This window comes from Triplophysa dalaica, chromosome 21, assembly GCF_015846415.1.
Source record: "Triplophysa dalaica isolate WHDGS20190420 chromosome 21, ASM1584641v1, whole genome shotgun sequence".
NCBI lineage: Eukaryota > Metazoa > Chordata > Actinopteri > Cypriniformes > Nemacheilidae > Triplophysa > Triplophysa dalaica.
In genome coordinates this window covers 15,306,561-15,328,178 of record NC_079562.1, presented here as the reverse complement: position 1 = coordinate 15,328,178, position 21,618 = coordinate 15,306,561, and the positions used below count along the sequence as shown (strand labels likewise).

At 37.5% G+C, this 21,618-nt stretch overlaps 2 protein-coding genes across 5 annotated transcripts in view; one reads left to right on the top strand and one right to left on the bottom strand.

The window, feature by feature from the left end:
• Nucleotides 1-49: 49 nt before the first annotated feature.
• Nucleotides 50-9,204, bottom strand: nek4 (NIMA-related kinase 4). Of its 3 annotated transcripts, none has more exons than XM_056735404.1 (16): nucleotides 8,914-9,204; nucleotides 7,454-7,720; nucleotides 7,138-7,335; nucleotides 6,272-6,379; nucleotides 5,702-5,856; nucleotides 5,450-5,582; nucleotides 4,773-5,363; nucleotides 4,254-4,307; nucleotides 4,037-4,168; nucleotides 2,420-2,554; nucleotides 2,230-2,296; nucleotides 1,760-1,854; nucleotides 1,494-1,585; nucleotides 1,173-1,390; nucleotides 752-885; nucleotides 50-526 (listed from the first exon to the last, which is right to left on the bottom strand). In XM_056735404.1, exons 1-16 carry the CDS (start codon nucleotides 8,998-9,000, stop codon nucleotides 428-430), a joined length of 2,565 nt encoding a protein of 854 aa, XP_056591382.1. In that variant the 5' UTR covers nucleotides 9,001-9,204; the 3' UTR covers nucleotides 50-427. The 3 variants fall into 3 exon arrangements, with proteins under 3 accessions (XP_056591382.1, XP_056591383.1, XP_056591384.1); XM_056735405.1 differs by having other exon boundaries at nucleotides 1,760-1,851; XM_056735406.1 differs by having other exon boundaries at nucleotides 1,760-1,830.
• Nucleotides 9,205-10,317: 1,113 nt separating this feature from the next.
• camk1b (calcium/calmodulin-dependent protein kinase Ib) overlaps nucleotides 10,318-21,618 on the top strand; it is a 41,763-nt gene continuing 30,462 nt past the window's right edge. Inside the window, exons 1-2 of one of the 2 annotated variants that reach the window (XM_056735106.1) lie at nucleotides 10,318-10,421; nucleotides 16,363-16,473. In XM_056735106.1, coding sequence (XP_056591084.1) covers nucleotides 16,388-16,473 — 86 coding nt within the window. In that variant the 5' untranslated portion in view covers nucleotides 10,318-10,421; nucleotides 16,363-16,387. Of the gene's footprint in view, nucleotides 10,422-13,062; nucleotides 13,190-16,362; nucleotides 16,474-21,618 lie in introns of those variants that run through there. The other variant, XM_056735105.1, reaches the window with a different exon arrangement.

Below are 21,618 nucleotides of genomic sequence, written 5' to 3'. Positions count from 1 at the left end.
TATTTGTTTGACTGAAGCTGTGATGGTGCAAAAGAACAGCACACTACAATACCTAAAAATGTAATTTATTATAAATCATTACTTATTGATTCACATTATTCATAGTATAAATATACAGTTTCTCCAGAAAAACAAAATATAAAAACCTATTCAACTATTTTCAGTCTGTTCTGCAATTAAGATCAGGTTTGCTATCTACACAGCATAAATTCACATTACTAACAGAAAAAAAGAAGTGTCATTTTCCATCTTTGTGAACTTGAAAGGTGCAAAAAACATCAGCTTTCTGGCATAACTAGTGTAAAAGTCTTATCATTATAAGTTTACAAAGACATATAAACAGTGAATGTTGATATTGGCTTCAGTGAATAGTGTTTTTCTGGTAAGTCCGCAGTAATGCCATTTCAGAAGATTCCTCGTGTGCATCTCAGTCTTTAAAAGTGACGTCCTCAAAAAACTTCAACTGTCGCACTTTTACAGCATACAGCTTGTATTTCTCTTCTCCCATTTGCTGTTGCAGTAAACGCTAAATAAAAAGACAGCATAAAGAATCATTAGCAGTACATATAACAAGACAAAATAAATCATGATACAATCGAAAACTTCCACTATCAAGGTTACAATCAATGTTAGTTGCATAGGACAAAATGCTCAATGACACCTTGAACACAAATTTAGCCTCTTTGAAACTATACTAGCATACCAATATTACACCGTCATTTTTTAGCAGACGCAATATCTCCTGCCTTACCTCTCTCTTGTCCTCATCTTCTTCCTGCATTATATCGAGAACTCTGTCCAACAGCTTTACGCCGAGACCTTTCACCACATCTGTACGCAGATGCTCGATCATTCTCCTGACCTTTGCAGGACCCGTGCTGTCATCTAAAAAAAAGAAATTTAAGCATTTGGGGTGATATGTCTTTGTAAATGAACCACACACCCAAAAGTTAATGACTTTAATGTGCACAATTTTCCCTCATATTAATTTCCAAGAAATCAAAAGTTATTAATAAAATATTTTTGCAATTATGTACACATATGAGATGTAAAACCCAGTCATATCACTAGCCTAATGAAGCTGTTTTACTTTATATACAATTAGATGAGTAACCAAAATGTTCCTGCATAGCTAGCTGTCAAAACAAAAAAGATGTCAGGTGAATTGTTACCTAATGGAACATCACTGATCTGGAAGTGTCCGTGTCCGTCTTTGGCTTTCCCATGAAGCATCAGGGTGTCCCTGTACTTCCTATTCAGTCTGAACTCAGGCTCCAGAGTAGAATGGCATCTTGGCACATCTGTCTCTAATGACAAATCTCTGGAATCCATGTTTAATGTCTGTGTCATCATATGAACCAAGTCTTGCATCTCGCTGGTGTCACGCTTTCTAAAATAACAATAAGTGATGCAAGTTGCATGAACACAAACGTTAACCACCCGGTCCGATATTCTTGTATACATGTATTAAGTATACATTAGTAGGGTGTTACCGTTCTCTGTAGTCTCCCTCAGAACGCTCGGTGGAGCTGGTAGAAGAGCTACAATCATCTTCATCAGACTGTCTACACGAGGTCTTCCTCTCCTGACACACGGATAAACGTCAACGTTTCATGTCATACAGCGTTTGCTTTGTAACGATTTATGCATTACAAAGCTGTCTTAAGAAATGACAATCGAGAATAGTCATGTTAAGGTTTTTGTTTCAAACGCTCATTAAATGTATACAGCAGCTATATAGAGTGTGTGTTGTCAATACCTTTTGCGTTTCCGTGGTTGTGCTGGTACCTGTAGGTCTCGGGCAATCTGGCTGGTCTGTCTGCTTCAAGTCTAATGAGGGGGCATGAGACGCTGCTTCAAAGGGGATAGGAATCATAAACAATTGAGACCGTACACGATTCACCAGATCTTAATTCATGTATGCTGCACCTTTGTGCTTTGATCACAGTGAACAGCTCTCGGACCCCTCATGCATTCTAATGGACGCATGCAGAAATGTCTCGCTTTGATCCAGTTCTTAAGGATCATTAAAAAAAAAAAAGCGGAGCAGATGCTAATTGTCTTCACATTCACTCTCCCTGAATTTCACAAAAGTTGACTCAGATCTTGTTTTGGTCTCATACGGTTGTTTTTGATTTCCAGATCACTTAGTTTGGCATTATACAAATTAATTTGTCTACTTTGACTGAATTCATGAATATTTGAGAATTATTATATCGCCCGCCCAACCTTGTTGTCTTGAGTTCTCCTGCAACTGCTTCAGTCTTCTCCTCTCCCTGGCAGACAGTGGACGATTCTGGATGTAAAGTGGAAACCGTTAGCAGCTGTAGTTATACAGCTGTATTTGTAGACTGTATATAGACAGTCTACAAATGTATAAAGCAGTAAAATATATTCTTTAAAGTCTCTGCCATGTCACCTGTTCTTCTGGGAGGTTCTTGTTGGAAGATGATGGACCACTAGGTTTGGATTTATCCAAGTTCCTGTTCTGTTGACTGGACCCTGATGATATGACTTCAGGAAGAAGTGGCAGAGGTCTGGGCACTGCTTTTATCTGAAGTAAAAGATCATAGTAATGATATCAGTCTTTGGCAGGTATATATGTTACAGAGGCCCCATTTGTATCTGGACATCCAAGTTAAATCAGAAAAAGTTAGTTTCATTTGTTTCAAATATTAAAATCATATAGAATAATACCACAATCACACGGTGTAATAAAGCAATAAACCCCTGAGAATTAGTGGGTTACAGTGCATTATAAAACGCTCAATTCTGGTCCGAGATTCTGATTGGTTGAGCCGAGGTCTGAGCCGTTATAAAATACCCAGATTTATAACTCCTGACCAGATTATATAGCATGGATATCACTTTATTTAATGAAACCTTGTAACGAAAATGGACTAACCGTTTTATAAAAAGCAATAAACCCTGCGGAACAGAGTTACAAGCAGTGTTGGGTAAGTTACTCTGGAAAAGTAATTAATAACTACTTACTAATTACATATTCAATAGTGTCATTAGATGACTGTACAAATAACTCTCTCCAAAAAGTATTTAATTACTGATTACTAACTACTTTCTATATCCTACATCAACTATGATTAGTTAAGTGATTTAGGGATAGACATGGAACGGCTTATTGAATTAATTCTATAAATAATAAATAACTACATCAATTATTCTTATTAACTGACCAAAGTATACAAATGTAGAAGGATATGTTAGACTCATAATTTTGAAGTCATTTATACTATTGAATATATTATACAGTATTTACTTCAATTACATCAGAAGTACCTGTATTACAGAAAAAAATAACAGTAATCCCTTAATTTACATTTTCAAGGGAAAAGTAATTAAATTACAGTAGCTAATTACTCAGTAACTAGTTACACCCAACACTGGTTACAAGTGCATTTTTTAAGGGGGTTTAGCTGTATAAAATGCACTTGACCCACTGCTTCTTGGGGCTTATTGCTTTATATTATAACAGCTAAGAGCGTTGCCTAAAACCCCCTTATGCCGTGGTCAGACGTGACTTTGAGCATGCGAAATTCGTTTGATCGGTGGAACGAAAATGGACGTTTTGATCTTCTTTCGGGCTCACTCATTCACGTGACGCGAATTCGCAGGTCAGAATTCACCAAACTTGATCTTTGCTACGCAGCGAAATATCTTCGGACTGGCTTGCGTTTCGGTCTGATGTATTTACATGCATATGAATGGAAGTCAATGGAACGAAAATCAGGGGTGACCGCGGCTTTATCTGTTATAAAATGCACTTGTAACCCACTGCTTCACAGGGCTTAATGCTTTTATAAAATATATGATATATATATATATGCGTAGTAAGGTTTCATGAAATAAAGTAAATTATTTGATATTTATTCTATTAAATGCGGTCAACAGTTATGAAGCAGGTATTTTATAACGGCTTAGAACCGGGCTCAACCAATCAGAATCAAGGAGCAGAACTGTCATTGTAAAATACAATGAACAAAGAATGGAAATAAATTCCATCGTCCACGTCACTCACATTATTCTCATCAAGGCTCTCGATTCTCTTCTGTCTGCGCTGACGTGAAACAGACGGCTCAGAGGATGAGGGATGAAGAACCGGTTTGCTCTGATCTGGGATAGATGCAGTGGGCTCTGAATTGGTCGGCTCCTAAATGTTTTTAGAAAACGATGTGTTAATACCTTCAAGTAATACGCTTTGAATCATTTATTTGATGAGATAATATGTCTTTTACCATCAAGATCACAGGAACAGGTTTGAGTAGTTTCTCTGTGGACTCTAGACTTCCCTGCAAGAAAATAAATACTTTGGGTCTTAATTACTAACCATTTATTTCTACACACATTTTCACACTGAAATGATCAATACAACGTACAGTATATTTATAAAATATTATATATTTATATATTAAATTATACATAAATTATAAATAATACACTTAAAGTTCTTTCATTATTTAATCACCCTCATGTCATTCCAAATCCGCATGACTTTCTTCAAAATAAAATTCATCCCGTTGATCAAAACCTGTATGTGACTCTTTCTTCAGTGGAACACAAAAGAAGATATTTTGAGGAATGTTGGTAACTAAACAACACTGAACCCCATTGACTTCCATTGAATGGACACAAAAGCACATTTTTGAAAATGTCTTCTTTAGTGTTCCACTTAAGAAAGAGTCACATACATTTTTTGGGGGTCTTGTTAAGGCAACCAACCAGAAGCCTTGACCGGTTCCTTCACAGTACTGTACCTCACTCTCTTCCGTTGAACTTCCAACAGGAACGTCCCTTACAACGCACATGCTGTGATGATCGGCAACCCCTGTTGAACCTCTCCGACTCTCAGCTTTGATCTCAGGGTGAGGTATGTTCTGCATGGCTGCCTCCTGCAGTAGTTTCATCGTGTCTTCCTTGAGGTCCATGCTAACATCGGGAGTCTTATTCTCCGTCAGACTCTTGGATCGGTCTGCTGGTTTGTGTGTGGTGGAGCTTCGTGATATCAATCCGTTCGCTGTCGTCTTCTCCTCCGCTCTTTCGACACCCAACACCTGTTTTGGGGGGTGTGTCTGAGGAGGAAGGGCATCTTCTTTCTCCTCTCTCCTCTTGTTTAATGATGGTGGCTTGTTGGCGTCACGGCTGCTGGATTTTGGCTGAGGTGGTTTTGCTTTTTTGTGCTTCTGCTCCTGGACTTCAATGTCTATGTTATTTATGGTTGCTATAGATTGACCTGTTGAGTTAAGAATGTCCCGACTGGGAGATTTGGGGGGCAAGTGTGTGTTAGAAGGGGCATTTTCTGTTGGGCCATTACAGGGGCTTTGTCGATTCAAGTGGTTTTCTTCAATCTGTAAAATATGAACAACAAAACAGATCAATTTTATAGAAAGTTTCTTTTTTAGGATTTCAAATGACATTTTCCGGATCATCTTACCTCATTTCCACAGCTCTTTGACTTAGAGTTTAGACATTGTGGCTTAAGCTCATGGTGGGGTTTGGCTGACGAATCCGAACCGGCGCTGTTCGCTTTGCTGTTTACCGCATTCTTCCTTGATTTGGCAGTTTTCCTGTCGGATCATTAAAAGGATCCTTGTTAACAAATTCTTTTTACATCCACACTAAGTGCACTGTTTTTTTGGAAAAGTTAGGACACATACACATGCAGGCACATTATGAATGCACATACTCTTTCGTGGCCTCCAGAAAGACGGAGATCTGATGTTTGATGTACGGCTGTCTCAGGATGTGTTTAACATCCAGTCTGTCTTCTGGTTTCTTGCACAGCATGCGCTTGATTAGCTCTCCAAGCTGTGGGTCGTACTTACTTGGCATCTGCGGTAACTGACCATTAAAAAAACATAAACATACATGAGCTCACAGCATTGCATAATGAGCACATTAGTCTTGGGTTTGACTTCCAGGTAGTTGAACATACACCTTGACTAAATTTAGCTTGGATTAAAGCAACTGCCAAGTGAACAAATGGAGACTTCAAATTCTAAAGCCTCTAAGTGCTCATAATACTCCTATGTTTATATCTTAGTTACTTTAATGGTAAACTTTAACATAGACAAAAACACAAATTTTGGTAGAAAATTTCAAACGGCACTTACAGGCTTTCGCATCTGAAGTTTTCAAATGCAAACAGACATTTATAGCACTATTAAATTAATAAATCTTTTTAGATGTGATGAATGCAAATAGTTCCACCTGATGTACATTTTCAATGAAAAGGATGATGAATATGATCCAGTACCTTTCCTTCTACGATCCGATACACTAGTGAGTTCATGTCCTTTGCGTTGAAGGCGTGTTTAAGAGTGGCCATCTCATACACACAACAGCCCAATGCCCACACGTCTGACTGCAAATATAAACACAAAGGGCTTATCATCATACAGAAATCATAGTAAAAATCCTGAATCATCCCATTCATATATATATATTACAAGACAATGCTATATTTCTCTATTCATATTACTTTTAAGCTTATATATTTTTTATATATATTTAATTCATTCTATGCGTGTCCAACATGTGTTTTTCTTTTATTGTTCTGGTACAGCCGCTTTTACAAAATGCAAACACTTGTAGTTCCTTTACATTAAAATAGTTTAACAGTCCCTAGAAATAAATAAAAAAACAAAGAATTTAAAGAAACAGTAAAAGCAAAAATTCTGAATTCAAAAGTTCCAAATCTGTATGAATGTCTTTATTCTGATTAACACAAAATAAAGATATTTGAAAAAAAATGGTTCTTGGCCACAATTGACTACCATAGTATAAAAATATGCTTAAATATTCCTTTGTTCTGATGAACACAAAAGAAGATATTTTGAAGAATGTAGTACAGAAAACATTTCTTGGGCACTATTGACTACCATTCCTACTATGGGAGTCAATGGTGGCCATGAACTGTTTGGTCACAAGCTTTCTTCCAAATATCTTTCTCTGTGTTCATTGGAACAAAGAAATGTATACAGATTTCGAACACCTTGAGGATGAGTAAATGATGCCAGAATTTTTAGTTTGTGTGAACTGTCCCTTTAAGGTTACTAAGGTCTGCTAAACCTTTTGTAAACTGTTAGTAAACTGTGATTGTAAGTTGTGTCCATGTTGTACCTTGTAGTTGTATGGTTTGTTGGAGAAGAGCTCTGGACTCATGTAGTAAGGTGTTCCGATCAGAGTGCTGGCCATATCGTTCTGACTCTCCAAAACACGGGCGATGCCCAGATCACCCACTTTGATTATGTTGGTCTTGGTCAAGAAGATATTTTGTGTTTTCAGGTCTCTGTGCAGGATGTGCTTCTCATGTAAATACTACAGATAAAAGGAAATTAACAAGATTTTAACACTGTGAAAGTGTAAACTTGCTTTCAAACTTACAAGCAGTACACTGTAAAAGTGTCCCGTTATAACAGACGGATGCATGGTTTACCTGAAGAGCCATGGCAATCTGGACAAACCACTCGACCACCTGTCTCTCAGGTAGCAGTTCTCCCTTCTGCTGTTTGAGTCTGTGGTACAGATCTCCTCCCTCACAGAAACCCATTACGATGTAGAGCTGACAATCCTCGCCTTCCCATGATTCTCGGTATGTGACAATGTTGGGGTGTTTGAGCTGAGAAAGGAGCTGGGCTTCTTGCTCTGCGGCCCTTCGTTCACGCCTGGATGATGTTCTCAGGTTCAGCTTCTTGATCACATACTGTCAAAACCATATGAGATTTACTACATATATGATACATGTATATTTTATTTTCACCACAGCAAAAGATTAATTAATTGAATTGAATTACACTGAAAATTGCTCAAGTACAATTTAGGAGTATGATCTAGAATTTTAAGCAGTTTGACCATTATATAATAAAATATTACAATTATTATTATTTATTAATATCGATAATATAATTATTGATCAGAAGTTTTTGAACACTTACTCACTCACTTATTCATTTTATTTCCACATTTTAGAAAAATTGTAATTCATCAAAACTGTAGAATAACACAAACAGAACAATGAGGATGTTTCGACTGAAAAAATCTGAACCAAATACATCTTGTTATAATTTAGCATCTCCAATGTAGTCAAATTTTGCCTAAGAGTTTGTAGAATTGTTCTCTTGTCATTTTCTTAAGCAGCTTCTTGGGGTTTCACCCCAAATGTGTTTTAAACAATTTTAAATGAGTTAATATTCTCTCTTACTGGCGGCTCTTTTTCATTATTAAGTCAAAGTCATCCTTTTCAAAGATATTTTTGTTTAAAAAATTTTATAAGTTTATAGAAAAAGGTTCAATTAAATTGTTGTCTATTAAACTAATTCCACACATTTAGGCATACACCTTTAGATGAAAAACATTTAACTGGTAGTGTGTGATATATTTTAATTCATTATTATTAAGGGATAACATATTTAGGAGGTCTGACTGTTTTTCATAATGTTTTTCACATTTTTTAGTTTTACACTTCAGAGGTTTACATATATTGAGTTCCAGCCAGGTATTAAAACATCTTGTTTAATAGATTGTTTTGTATAAGTATAGCAGTCGCTGTCAATGCCTGACAGGCAATAACATACTAACAAAACATTCAATAGTCATTAAACTATAATAAATATGGCACACATGCTTCTACATTTCATGCATACTTGGTTTTACAATCCAATATTGTACGCAATTCCATCACACAGTATACAAGACCACTAAGGCTCTCCCTAAAACATGAATATTCATGCCTTCACAAACATCAATCAAATACAGATTTATCATTAACTAAGGTGACAAACACGCACTTCTTAAACGACAACAAATGCTGAGTTAAACATATAACGTTAAACCAGTTTGCATGAGCGTGCACACGTGTGCACATACTATACAGATGTATTAATCACTCTAAAGTACCTGTTTACGGTCTGATTTGTGTCTGACCAGGTTCACCTCCCCATAGCTTCCCTTCCCCACAACTCTCACGAATAAGTAATTTTCCATGACTCTCCTTTCAGCTCTCCGTGTCACATAGCGATCCGTTTCAGGCTCGTAAGCAGATGTGAAAACACTTGCAGGCGCGTATTCCTCAAGGCACAGACGGAGATTTGTCAGTTTCAAACTTGTTTTGGGTGACACACAGGACAGGAAACAGGCGAAGGCGAACACAGCTCCGGCGTCACCAGGCAACTGCCGACATTAACGCTGCGTGCTCCGGGTTCAGGTGTTGAGCTGTAGCACAGCGCACCCTAGAGGCTCAGCGACCTTACACCACACAGACATGTAGGAAAAGCAACATTTAAAGGGAGACCTCACCCAAAAATAAAAATCTGTCATCATTTACTCACATTCGAGTTGTTCAGAATCGGTATTAATTTCTTTGTTCTGATGAGCACAGAGAAATATATTTGGAAGACTGCTTTTAACCAATCAGATCTTGCCACCCATTGACTCCCATAGTAGGAAAACAGACTGTATACTTGTTTTGTTCTGTTGAACATAATAGAAGACATTTCGAAGAATTTAGGACAGCAGACAGTTCTGGGGCACTTTTGACTACCAATGTATTGTTCCTACTATGATAGTCAATAGGGTGCAAAAATCTGTCTGGTTATAAGCATTCTTCCAAATATATTTCTCTGTAAAGAAATTGATACACAGATTTATAACAACTCTGAGTAAACGATCACAGAATTTTCATTTTGGGTTAAGTATCTCTTTAATAGAAAAATTATGAACACATCTAATATAAATGAAATGGACTTTGGAAGCATTTCATCCAAAGGTTGACATAATAAACATTACATGCTAATTTAATAATAAATTATACCACCTTATTGTATTAAAATCACACAATCACAAACATTAAACTATATGATTTTTATCGCAGGCATTTAACTAAATGAACAAAAAAGATACATGGCAAACAATTCTAAAATAATTAAATAGCAAAACAATAAATCTATTTGTATACTGAATAAATGTACACTAATTTATATTTTTAACCTAACCTTACCCATAAGTTGTTTTAATTGACCACATGTTAAACACTAACTATTAACCCAACATTCCCTTGCTACATGATGCTTATAACCTGTGTAATTACGTAGTATACAAGATCAAATTCACTTTGAAATATTACGCAATGTCTGTTTGCTAAAATACTTTATGCACACAGTCATGTGCAAACACTTCTTCACACGAAAAGCCCCCCAGACATAACCCCGCCCCGCTACCTGAGAGTAGGCGAGTTCTGTGATGTGATTGGCGGAGAGTTGCGGAGGTTCGGTGACGTCAGAGTGGCGCGTAGACTGGGTCACCCAGAGGAACAGCAGAAGCAGAGCGTTGCGAGCGACAGAAGTCCGAGCGAACCGCGTTCACATTACTGCAAGCGACACGCGCCTCCGCTACTCTCCGACGCACAGGTACGACTACGAACATCTCTCACTGTGTTTACATTATCGCTGTATTTAACACGAGGAGGTTAAAACATGTGCATGACAGATAACCGGTGTTGCGCGAGCGCTTTATACGCCTGCGATAGACTGTATATATGTTGGAACTATTGATGTCATGACTAGTGTCACATAGGCTATGTTATTAAATGAAACATGTTATTTTAATACGTATTTTAATTGATCAAATAACCCATAGGATTGTTTCTTCTTCTTCATATAACAGGTAAACTCTTAGCTCGTGCGTGTTAGAATAAGAGATTATATTGTTGATTAATTTGCATAATAGTCAGTGACAGTCCCATAAATGACCTTATGATGGGTTGTGCTCCACTCGCATGAAACACACTCGCAGCTGTTGGAAAATCTCTACCAAGGGCTGTGGTCTACCACACCGAAGTCTGTGAGAGGATAGGAGGCACTGATGCTGATGGGTTGACGGTGAAAGAAAAACGATCGATTTTTGGTTAAAAGGGTCACGCGAGCGATCCACGTTTGTTGCCAAAACTCACATGAATAGCACCAGTCTCTGGTGGTCCTTCATCGCGTTCCTGTGATTAGAAACGAAGGACATTTAGTGTCAACAAGGATTGTTTTGTGAACCCCTCACAATGTGACACAATCTTTGCGCAGAAGCTGAATGCATTTAAACCTGAGACTAAACACTAGCTGTCATGTCACGAGTGGGTCTTTACAATGTCGCGGTAAAATAAATCGATTTAAATTGTGTAAACGGCCCCTTTAAAACATATGACCCCTCGTTAAATAAGATAAATGCTTTGACTAAACCTCTGTAATTGTTTTGGTTTCTTTTAATGTTCTCTTATCTCATCACAGCATCTTTTAACCCGTCAATCAAGCTTCCACGTGTGTTTCGCCTTCACTTTCATTCTGTCACATTTCTTTTTTGCATTCTTGCGCTATTTGTCTTATTGCGGTTTACAGACGGGATGTCTTCTTCATGATTGAGAGCTATTTTACTGTCCTCGTTTTATCTAGCACCGAGTCAGTTTAAGCAGTGTCATCATGGGATGTGGTTAGTACAGCAGTTGCTTGCTCGGTTTATCTGGTAGACTAGAATAGACCCAGCTGTTATCCGCTGAGATGTGTGAGAAGACACGACCATGTCGGGTCTGGTTATAAGCAACATGTCCGTGTTGTTTGTTTCCGTAGTTTGAGCTCGAGTTTGTGCAGTCACTTGTGCAATTCTCTAGTCGTCCGTAGAAGGAAGTGGCATGAATCTAACATCAACGTCCTTTTGCTTTCCCTTGGCATTCACTTCCCTTTAGAACTGTGTCAGCTGTTATCCGAAATAAAACTGTAAAAATATAACATTGTCCATAAAGATTATCTGCCAAAGTCATAATTGTACTGTAATTCAGAGCTGAACTTTGATCAGTGTTTTGTTGCAAGTAGACATATGGCATTTGCGTGTTTGGAAGCATCTCACTCTTTCTTTAAAGAGTTTACCAAAGGTCAATATCCTGGCATTATTTAGTCACCCATACATTTTCAAACTTGTGTATTGTTATTTTTCTGTGGAACCTAAAACAAAATCTCTTTACACATCTGTTTTCTATTTAGCATCAACGCCACGTCTCTCAAGCTTAAAATATATCCAATATTTCAAGCATTCTGAGTATGTTGATGCAAAAAAATGCAATTGATTTACTGGCTTTACCGGTTTCAGATATGCAGAATGAATAATACAATTTAGAGAAGCAGCCTATTTCCAGAAAATAACTTCAATTGTCAACCTCTTCCTCTTTGAACACAGTTTCCCAGACGGGGATTAGTTTAAAACAGGACAAAGGATAACATTCTGGCAAATTATTAGCAAAGGTTAATATTCTGGTTAAATTAGGATCTTTTAAGTTGTTTATAAAAACTGTACAAAAAAACATTACTGGTTGGCATCTTGAGACAAAACAATTTCAATGATATACTGTATTTGTCAGTGGAAGTTGTTTTTCGATTAGGACACCAATAACATTTAAGTTAGTCTGGGACTAGTCTTAAACCCTGTCTGGGAAACCGCCCCGTATGTTAATATTAAAGATTGCATTAAAAAGATATCAGCACGCTTAAAAAGATACATACATGACCTTTTCACATCAAATTTATTATGTCGAATGATTTGATGTGTTTTGAATGGCCCAATATTGTGCAAAATAATTATTTTGATAAACCACATTATCAAGTGTATGGCACAAGTTTACTCTGTTGAAATAAAATCTTGTATTGTTTAAAAACGAGCCTTTTACATTTTAAACAATAGAATCAAATGGCATATCATTTTGATTTTGGGGTTAAACAGCTCCTTTTATTAACCACCGTCAATTGACCCCTCAATATGAATTCTATAAAAAAGAAACTGCTTGGATATTTTGGTTGGTTTGATCCTATACTAAAGTTTGAATTGATAGTTCTGAATCTGTGTAACTAGCGGTGTATTTAAGCTGTTTTTACATGGCCTTGCAGACACGTTTTTAGGGCAAGTACTCTCTCTATGGTGACCGTGGTGAGTTTATAAGCTCTCGACTTCCTGACTGAAATGTGTTGCAGTTAAAGTGCTCACCTTAAAAGGGGAAGTACAATTTGTGGTTACAAACCCCCTCGACAGTCTTATCAACGCAATTTTGTGAACCTTCTGAGCGCAAATGTGACACTGTTCCGACTGAAGGTCCTGGTGTCACTCTGTGTCTTTCTGTCCTCCTCTGAGCAGCCATGGGAAACCAGTGAGTATCTCACTCAATACCTTTCTGAATGCTGCATGATGATTTAGATGGTATGGTGTAGAGTGTATGGATGTGTTTGTTTTCAATCCTGTAAGTTTGCCTTTTCATTCTCCTTTGTATGTGGGTTAGTCTTCAGCTCTCCTCTATGATCTTTTCTATGACTGGTTCCACACTAACAGATCATCCGCTGGACCTGCATGCGTAGCGGTACCGTTGCCTAAAGGGTCTTTGTTATGACTTGAGATGCCTCTGTATACTCTTAAAACTTCTTGCCTGAGATATGGGATGCGTTTGAATCTTTGGTGTATGTTCGCATTTTGCTTGCCTTGGGAGAAACGGATCTTGTTGAGGTGGAGGACGTGCGTGGATGCTCTGGTGTTTTTTAAAAACACTAAATAGGGTTTGTAGGTAAATGCGATTTAGTGTCTTTTACTGTCCTCTGCATGTGTCAATGTAAGATGTCAACTACGTTCCTGCACTGTGACTCTTTCATGGATGTCAGTAGTTGTCTTAAGCCTGCCAACTGTATGCAATGCAGGAGTTTTAAAGGGATAATTCATCCAAAAATAAAATGTGTTATCGTTTATTCACCCAAAACCTGTATGTGACTCTTTCCTCTGTGGAACACGACTGAAGATATTTGGAGAAAAGTTGTTTTGTGTCAGTGGAAGTCAATGGGGGTCAATGGTGTTTGGTTACCGACTTTCTTCAAAATATATTTTGTTGGGTTCTGGAGAAGAAACAAAGTCAAACAGGTTTAGAATGGCATGAGTGAAAAAATGATTAAATATATATATATTTGAGTGAAATATCATTTTAAGGAAGTAAATCAAAAAGACCTCCAGTATTTAAAGCAATATTGAAGTATAAACAAGTTTTATTAACCAATATTGACTTAAAATTGAAATGACCTCAACAAACAATTTTCACTTCAAGATCAGTTTTTAAGACCTAAAAAGCCCTAACAGAAGTACAATTAATGCCTTTTGGGAAATAATTGTATGACTTTATTTCTTATCTGCATTCTTATTTCATTTACCAACAGGAGTTTGTATCCTCTGAAATGTTGGTAGCTAATAGGATTTCATTGTTTTGCAAAGTGCTCTGAAAGTAAAATGATCAATTTGTATAATGTTAAAGCAAATTGAAAAGTGGTTAGCATTTATGAACCAAAATATATTGCTGTAGTGCAGCCCAGTACATTGCGAAATCAATAATTATTGAGTCAATTCTGTTATACCAGGCCACCAAGTATAAATCCTAATACAACATTTCCAGTACTCTTCAAATAAAAGTAATTCAGTCTGTCTGATTTCCCTGCCAACATTAGACTGCCAACTTGTTTGTTTGTAACATTTGTTTTTACTGTGGTACTACTGAACACGGGGCAGTATGCTTCAGAGCTCAAATTTTATGTTACGTTCTGAAATGTCATAATTTAACTTTGAAGCGAACATTAAATGTTCAGATGCAGACTCTGATAACATGTCACATATTGTTCAATTTTGCTGCCCTAGTTACCTTGCACAACTTTTGTTTTAGAAAAGAGGAAACGTGTTACCTCAGATTATGAAACAACTGAAACAAAGAGGGTTCAAATGCCAGAACAAATGCCACTGTTCCAACAGTTTACAGTATTTACCCAAAATGTCCAGATAACCAGAAATCCCACCGCAGCTGGTCATCAGCTTGCCATTTGGATGTAGACACAACATAGATCATCAGGTTCCCATGGAAACGTTGTCAGAACCAGCATCACATTAAAAAGCATTCGATAGCCCTCCAATTGTGTTTTAGTTAGAAGAGATCAAATTCTGTCATTTTTCTGCTATGTATGCTGTGAAAGAAACCTTCTATAATTCTAGAAAATCCAACCATCAATGCAGAAATATCATTTATGCAGCATATTTGGTCGGTCAGCATCCTCAGTAATCACGTTCAGATAGGACTCACGACTTCTCTACTGTGAGGGGATTTGTTGTGTCTATTTAGGGAACGCTGATGCATCTCTTCGTGCCAAGAGTTGCCCCCCCCATGTACACATCTATTCTAGACAACAATCAGAAGGCTTGTCGGCCGCCTAAAATAACAAGCTTAGCATCATCAGGAAACCAACAAAACTGCGGAGTCCTAAATGTCACCCAACCTCAACCAGTAGACATTAGTGGACTAAATATTACATCAGTTTTGTCATGCAGTCCTAGTTCCTACTCAACTCATAGCATGATCTCACCAGACTAGGATTTTGTCAGTTTTTCTCTGCAATCTCATTGATATTCACTATTTTCATTTGCATATAGTTTAACCGTGTGCATTGCCAGCGGTCTTTACCACTCTTAACGCCTCAGATCGCCAGCTCTCATTTAAAATGAATGACTTCTGGTTGCTGTCAATTGTACGCCCCTGCACAGTTACCACTGAATAGGCAATGAATCATTTGTTATGTTATATCACAGGGCCACGGATCCATTGACAGCTAAAACATTTACCAGAAAACCATTCAAATGGGATTTTTTATTAAGTAATTCCATATTTTGCATGTGAATGAGATACATAGTGTTAAGAAACTTCGGGGAAATATTGATGATGTATACAACAGTTAAGATGCAGGTAAATGTGATAGAATCAGACGAATGCTGAGGTTTCACAAAGTGCATAACACCAATAGTTGTATTTTCACCATCAGTCTGTCATATTTGTTTTTATATGCAAATTATGTGATATAACCAGCTATTTATCCACATGTGGCATGCGGGCGAGTGATTGACAGCTTAGTTTACTATCTCTTGTCTCAATGAAATCTGAGTTGAATCAGCGTCCTACAAAATTCCTGAATGAAAATAAACAGACAGTTTTAAAGTGACTATAGCCTGGTTCTGTGAAGTCATAGTGCTTATTTTGATAGATTTTATGGATTGCACCGTATTCACAAAATGTCACTCTGGCATGTGCTGCTTGTCTTCTGTGTTGATAGTAAATATAATTTTATTTTCAGATTTCCGAGATCAAGGTCCATGTGAATAGCTCTACAGGTCAAAGGTTTCATGGATCCAGCAGAACTTTTTGATTTAAAGTAGTTTCCTTCCATGCCGTATAAACAGTAGAATATACAACCGCAACACGTTGACTTGATTGCATAGTAACTGAATGTTTTTTTTTTCTTTGTTTTCCAGTCTCTCCATCGCAGACCGCAGCAAAATGCCATTGGGAGAGGATGGACCATCTTGGAAAAAGAAAACATCCAACGTCAAGGAAATCTATGATTTCAAGGAGGTTTTGGGAACGTAAGTGTTGGAACAATTTACACCAGCACTAAAGCTACAGCTTCTGTTTACGTTTAAGCTCATTTCTTCCCGTCATTTATCACGCTTGTCTGCCTAAGTTTTGCCTTGGTTTCATGCTGAGGAACGTGTTGTGTCGGATTATGTGAGCATGGTGCTTCCCTTAGACATTATGAAAAGATGCGTTTGCTCAAGAAATGGAGCTTTTTGTAAAACAAAATGGCTAAAATAAGAAATGACTGCAATCTAATTTGTATTTTTCTAATGGATACTATACTACAACACACTGTACACTCAAAGTTAGTCAAAGAAAATTCCCATGTCCACAACCGCTCCACATGTGGCCCCGTTTCAAGATGAAACTGTCCAGCCATCGCCTGTAGAGTGGATGTTAATAACACAAAGGATTGCTCTTCAGTCCTCTAAGAGGTTTGGCAATACATCTAAAGCACTTAGACATGCTTTAGTTCCCTCAAGAGACCGTTTAAAGACTGGGGGTATTCCTGGGGCTGATGTTTTGGCTTGGGTGGATTAGAGTGTGTGAGAGTTGAGCCATGGTCTCAGCACATACAGTCACTGGAGTCTGAATGTTCCTGGATTCTGTGACTATTTACAAACGGAATCTTGCATTGAAGAGTCTTAAGGTTAGATAGATATTTAGAGAAATGTCTCAGTGGTTTTGTGTTCAGACAATGGAAGTCAGTGTGGGTCAATGTTGTTCGGTTACCAACATTCTAGAGAATGTCTTCTGTTGTGTTTTGCAGAAGTAAGAAAGTCATACAGGTTCGAAATGATATGAGGGTGAATAAGTAACGATGTTGCTTGTGTTCTGTAGCGTACGTTTTGGCCTTGTAAAATGTCTTTTTGCGAGACATGCATCAAAGACAAGACTCACTTCCCCCAACGTCACAATTTCCATCATGATTAAACTCTGTTCTTGAGGTGAGTTTTGTATGTCGCCTTGTTTGGGGCTAGATCAACAGCGCTCTACATCGTTCAACTCTGTGTTCATCGTGGGTTGGTTGTCTTGGCAACAGAAGAAGACACTTTCCATATGGACCTTAACTGTTGCTATGGAAACAAAGTTTTATTTTCTATTAATAATCCAGCGGGTAAATGTGTAAGCGTTAAGAGCCACAATGTTCAATCTAGTGGAAAAGATTTTGGGAAGATTTCTTTCAGCGGTGCTGGACTGCTGGAGTTCCTTAAGCTTGTGTGGCAGAAGACGCTCACCGTACTGAGTTCCTTTACATAGTTTCTTAAATACAAAACTAAATGAAGACTTTAACATTTCGTGCTTATCTTTTAAAGCCTTATCAAAATCCAGAAATTCAAGCTAGTTCGAGCTGGATGTGATGCTCTTACTGGTATTGTGTTATTGATTCACTGAGTGAGACAAATAGAGTCAGGAAATTATTCATCTCTTCTCGAGCTAAACTGGATCTAAAGCTAAATCTGAACACTTCAGTATTAAATACATTAGCTAATTCTACATATCCTGCTGTTGTAGTCATCATTTAAATGAGATATTTTGCTTGTTTTAGGAGTGGAACTACGCACATGAGATTTTTATTATTGCATTCATCTGTCATTTGTTTTCATTTTATGCAAAAGCAATTTTTCAGCGGATGCACAGGGGACCAGAGGTGATTGGGTCAAACTGAGCTGGTTGTCATGGTTTTCAGCGGTACTTGCTGGAAAAGACAAGCGTCAGTATTTCTCTCACTCTTACTTAAAGTCAGCATAAAGTCATCATATAGAAGAAATTCCTGTTTTTTATGGAAAAATGCAGTGTTTATTATAAATTATGTACCCATGTAGGTGATTTTGTTTTATTCATGTGCCTACATGAATCCACCCCCCCACCAATCAACATCTCTTCTATGCATGATATACGTTTAGTACCTCAGAGATTACATTTTTTTGTAGGCCTTCCTGGAAGTTAGCACCGCACTGGTTCCCCAAACCAAAAGCTTATAGATTTATTTTCCCATAAATCACCAAAAATCAGCTCTGTGATTAACAAAAGTTTGTAACACTTTGTGGCGTTTTGTCTGTCAAGATAACATTTACGAATGAACAACAATTATGAATTTTGAAGCCTAACTATATTCACCAGAAGTAAAAATCTAACATTATGGTGTAAACATGTTCCCATAATATCAACATCACCACAACCAAGCCATTTTTACGAACTTTATTGTAAACAAAATCATATTTCTTGACTACCCTCAACTACTCTGTAAATGAATGTCTATCTACGTTTCTTGAGATTCATACATTTTTTATGTGTGATGATGTTTAATGTCCTCGACAATGTCTATAGTCGCTTTTAGCAACTTTTTAGTAACCGCCATTTTTAAGACACGGAGAAAGCACCCTGTGAACCGGAAGTTACAATCGTTTTTACTTCTGTATTTTGACGAATTTCCAAGTGAAATGGAATTTCTAATGAGAAAAACTGTGGGCCTGGCGTTCCTCTTTATCTGCGCTTTGTTTGGATGAATAAAAACGCAGATTGACGCAGATTTTCTGCATAATTTGGACGAAGATGTTCCATGTGACATCATCACATCGCGCATTCAATCAAAACACGCATCAAAAGTCCAACTGAGATACTATATAAGGGTCTGTAACACTTACAATTTGCTAACAACATCCATTGTCATCTATTAAAAAAACTAGCCTCTGTCCTCCTTTCCTTCATTCCGCTGATGGCGTTAGCATTAGCCATTAAGGTTTTTTTTTGGCTAAAGGTTATAGGCTCGTGGCTTTGAGTTAACTCAGTCTCACCGATGTGTGTGTGTCACGTTCTTAAACAACCCACCGGAAAAAACATAAAGCCATTTGGTCTATGAAGAAAGCTGTTATTTCGGTGTTAATGAATATTTATGACAATCAACTCAACACTGATATCTTAAAAGTGTGCGAGGTTCATTGCATAAACTCATAAACGTTATCGCAGAGACATTTCCACAACCATAAACGGCATGAACGAATCGTGATTGGTTGCTTGACCTTGGTTGCTTGTTCAAAGAGCATACGGGTCACATGACCATAAAACATGGCGGACGCAGTATGTCTGAAATATGTTCATAATTCTCCCACTCATACTATATAGAACGTACTGTTTTAACAGGCGAATTCAGTACATATCACAGTATGTGATTTTGGACGCAATGATTGACTTTGGAGCGGTAGAGCAGGAAGAGCGTAAATGCTAACTCAATTCCGGGTTTTGCATACAAAAATATGTCTTAACTGCGACACTCTAAACTGACTGAGGCTACCAACTTCCACCGATCAAATCAATTTCCAAGGTACAAAACTATGGTTTTCTGATTCCATGAGCTGCTTAACTCAGATATATGTTACAATACAAACAAAAAACACTATTCAATATTCTGTTTCACATCGACTTCAACCTTAACTTCATTCACATGTTCTTCAGCAAACATAAGGATCTAGTTCTGATGTCTTTGCAGTTCATTTCTCCACATGTCCTCGTGTCAGGAAAATTCAATTCCAAGCCTAACGTGTTGTTTATATGTAGTCTCATATGGCCCTATACCTTGGACGACAGCCTATACAGCACTTCCATATGGGTTGACATACTCAAGTATGGTTACAGACATATTTCAGAATGTAACAGATATTCTGTTTTATTCTTCAGTATTTCTGTATTTGATTCCCAAGTACACAGGGATGTTTACTGAGCTTGTATCCAGGAGCAACAGACTGTGTATTTAGCTTTTGGGTGGACGCTGTTTGTTCCATTCTGTTTCAACTGTCGTGTTTCCTCAACCCCCAAACCGATCCTCATTTCTCATTGGCTCTCAAGACGTTCTTCTACCAACTAAGTTTATCAACAACATAATGACTTCCTTTAGTAAATGTTTGGCTAAGTGCCTCCTGTTGACACTCTTTAACATTGAAACTACGTTTTTTTTTGATAACATCATTAAGAGGACTGTGTAATCTTCTGTATGTACACATCACAAGCTACGCTAAGCAAATGTACATAAGTCTTGTGACGGGTGTGCATATGCATTGTTTTTTCAACAAAGTTTGAGAATACAGTTTGAACTCTTTCGAAGAATAGAATCTTTCTGTGTTATTGTCTGGACCTTTTGCGGTTAGTTTAACTCAACATCTGTAATAAATGGAGCAATATTATTTAGTTGATTTTCTTTCGGATACTGACCCTAACGGAAAATGCTTGAGCAGTGTACTATTGCTACAGTTACTTCTAGCCAATATAATCTTGCAAGATGATTATGCAATCTGTAATTTTTGCCTCTTTACCGCAATCTCTGTTTGAAACATAAAATGTCAGATCACTTTACATACACACAGTCAAGTCAACTTTATTTATCTAGCGCTTTTTACAATTTTCTGTACATAAAACATATTGCCCCGATTTCACAGACAGGTAGTAAGCTTTAACCAGGATTAACCTTTAGTTAAATTAGAATATTTAGGCTATTTTTACAAAGATTCCCTAGTATAAAACATTACTAGTGTGTGTCTTGAGGCAAAACAATGACGCTGACATCCTTTATGATGTTTTAAAGTGAGTTATTTTCAGTTGTGCTCAAACATTCATTTTAGTCTGGTATAAGCCTTAAGCAATTTACTAACGGCAATTGACTATAAGCAAAACATTAAAGGTATACAAGTTAAAACCAAAAAAGTAAACACAGACAGAATACATACACTCCCACATGCATAAACACAAGTCCACACACACAGAGCACAATATACACACGCTAGCACGCACACACACGCGCACACACACACACACTCGCACACACAAACACAGTGTGGTCATCTCAGAGACACTCATTTAAGATAAAACTTTAAATTCTAAAGCTGATGTCATCAGCGCCCCCAGGTACTGTGGTGTACGCGGTGTACTGATGGCTGTTATCGCGTTCGCGCTGTTTCTGTTAAAAAGGATCACAGACTGCTGATGGCAAGGTGTGTTGACGGGAAAACTTCAGACTGTCGTGTTTACCACCAATTTGCGCTTAAGATTTACATTTACAATTATGCATTTGGCAGACACTTTTATCCAAAGCGACTTACATTGCATTGTGTTATACATTTGTTTCTGACTATGCGGATTGCACCCTGGGATCTAACCCA

Bases quoted from the DNA above. Each gene is read 5' to 3' on its own strand.
- nek4 (XM_056735404.1), bottom strand. From the start codon at position 9,000: ATGGAAAATTACTTATTCGTGAGAGTTGTGGGGAAGGGAAGCTATGGG. The intron at 6,380-7,137 runs GTACAACATGGA...TTATATTTGCAG, and splicing joins ACAAACCATACAACTACAAG to TCAGACGTGTGGGCATTGGG. The intron at 1,586-1,759 runs GTATTGACAACA...TCCGTGTGTCAG, and splicing joins CAACCACGGAAACGCAAAAG to GAGAGGAAGACCTCGTGTAG.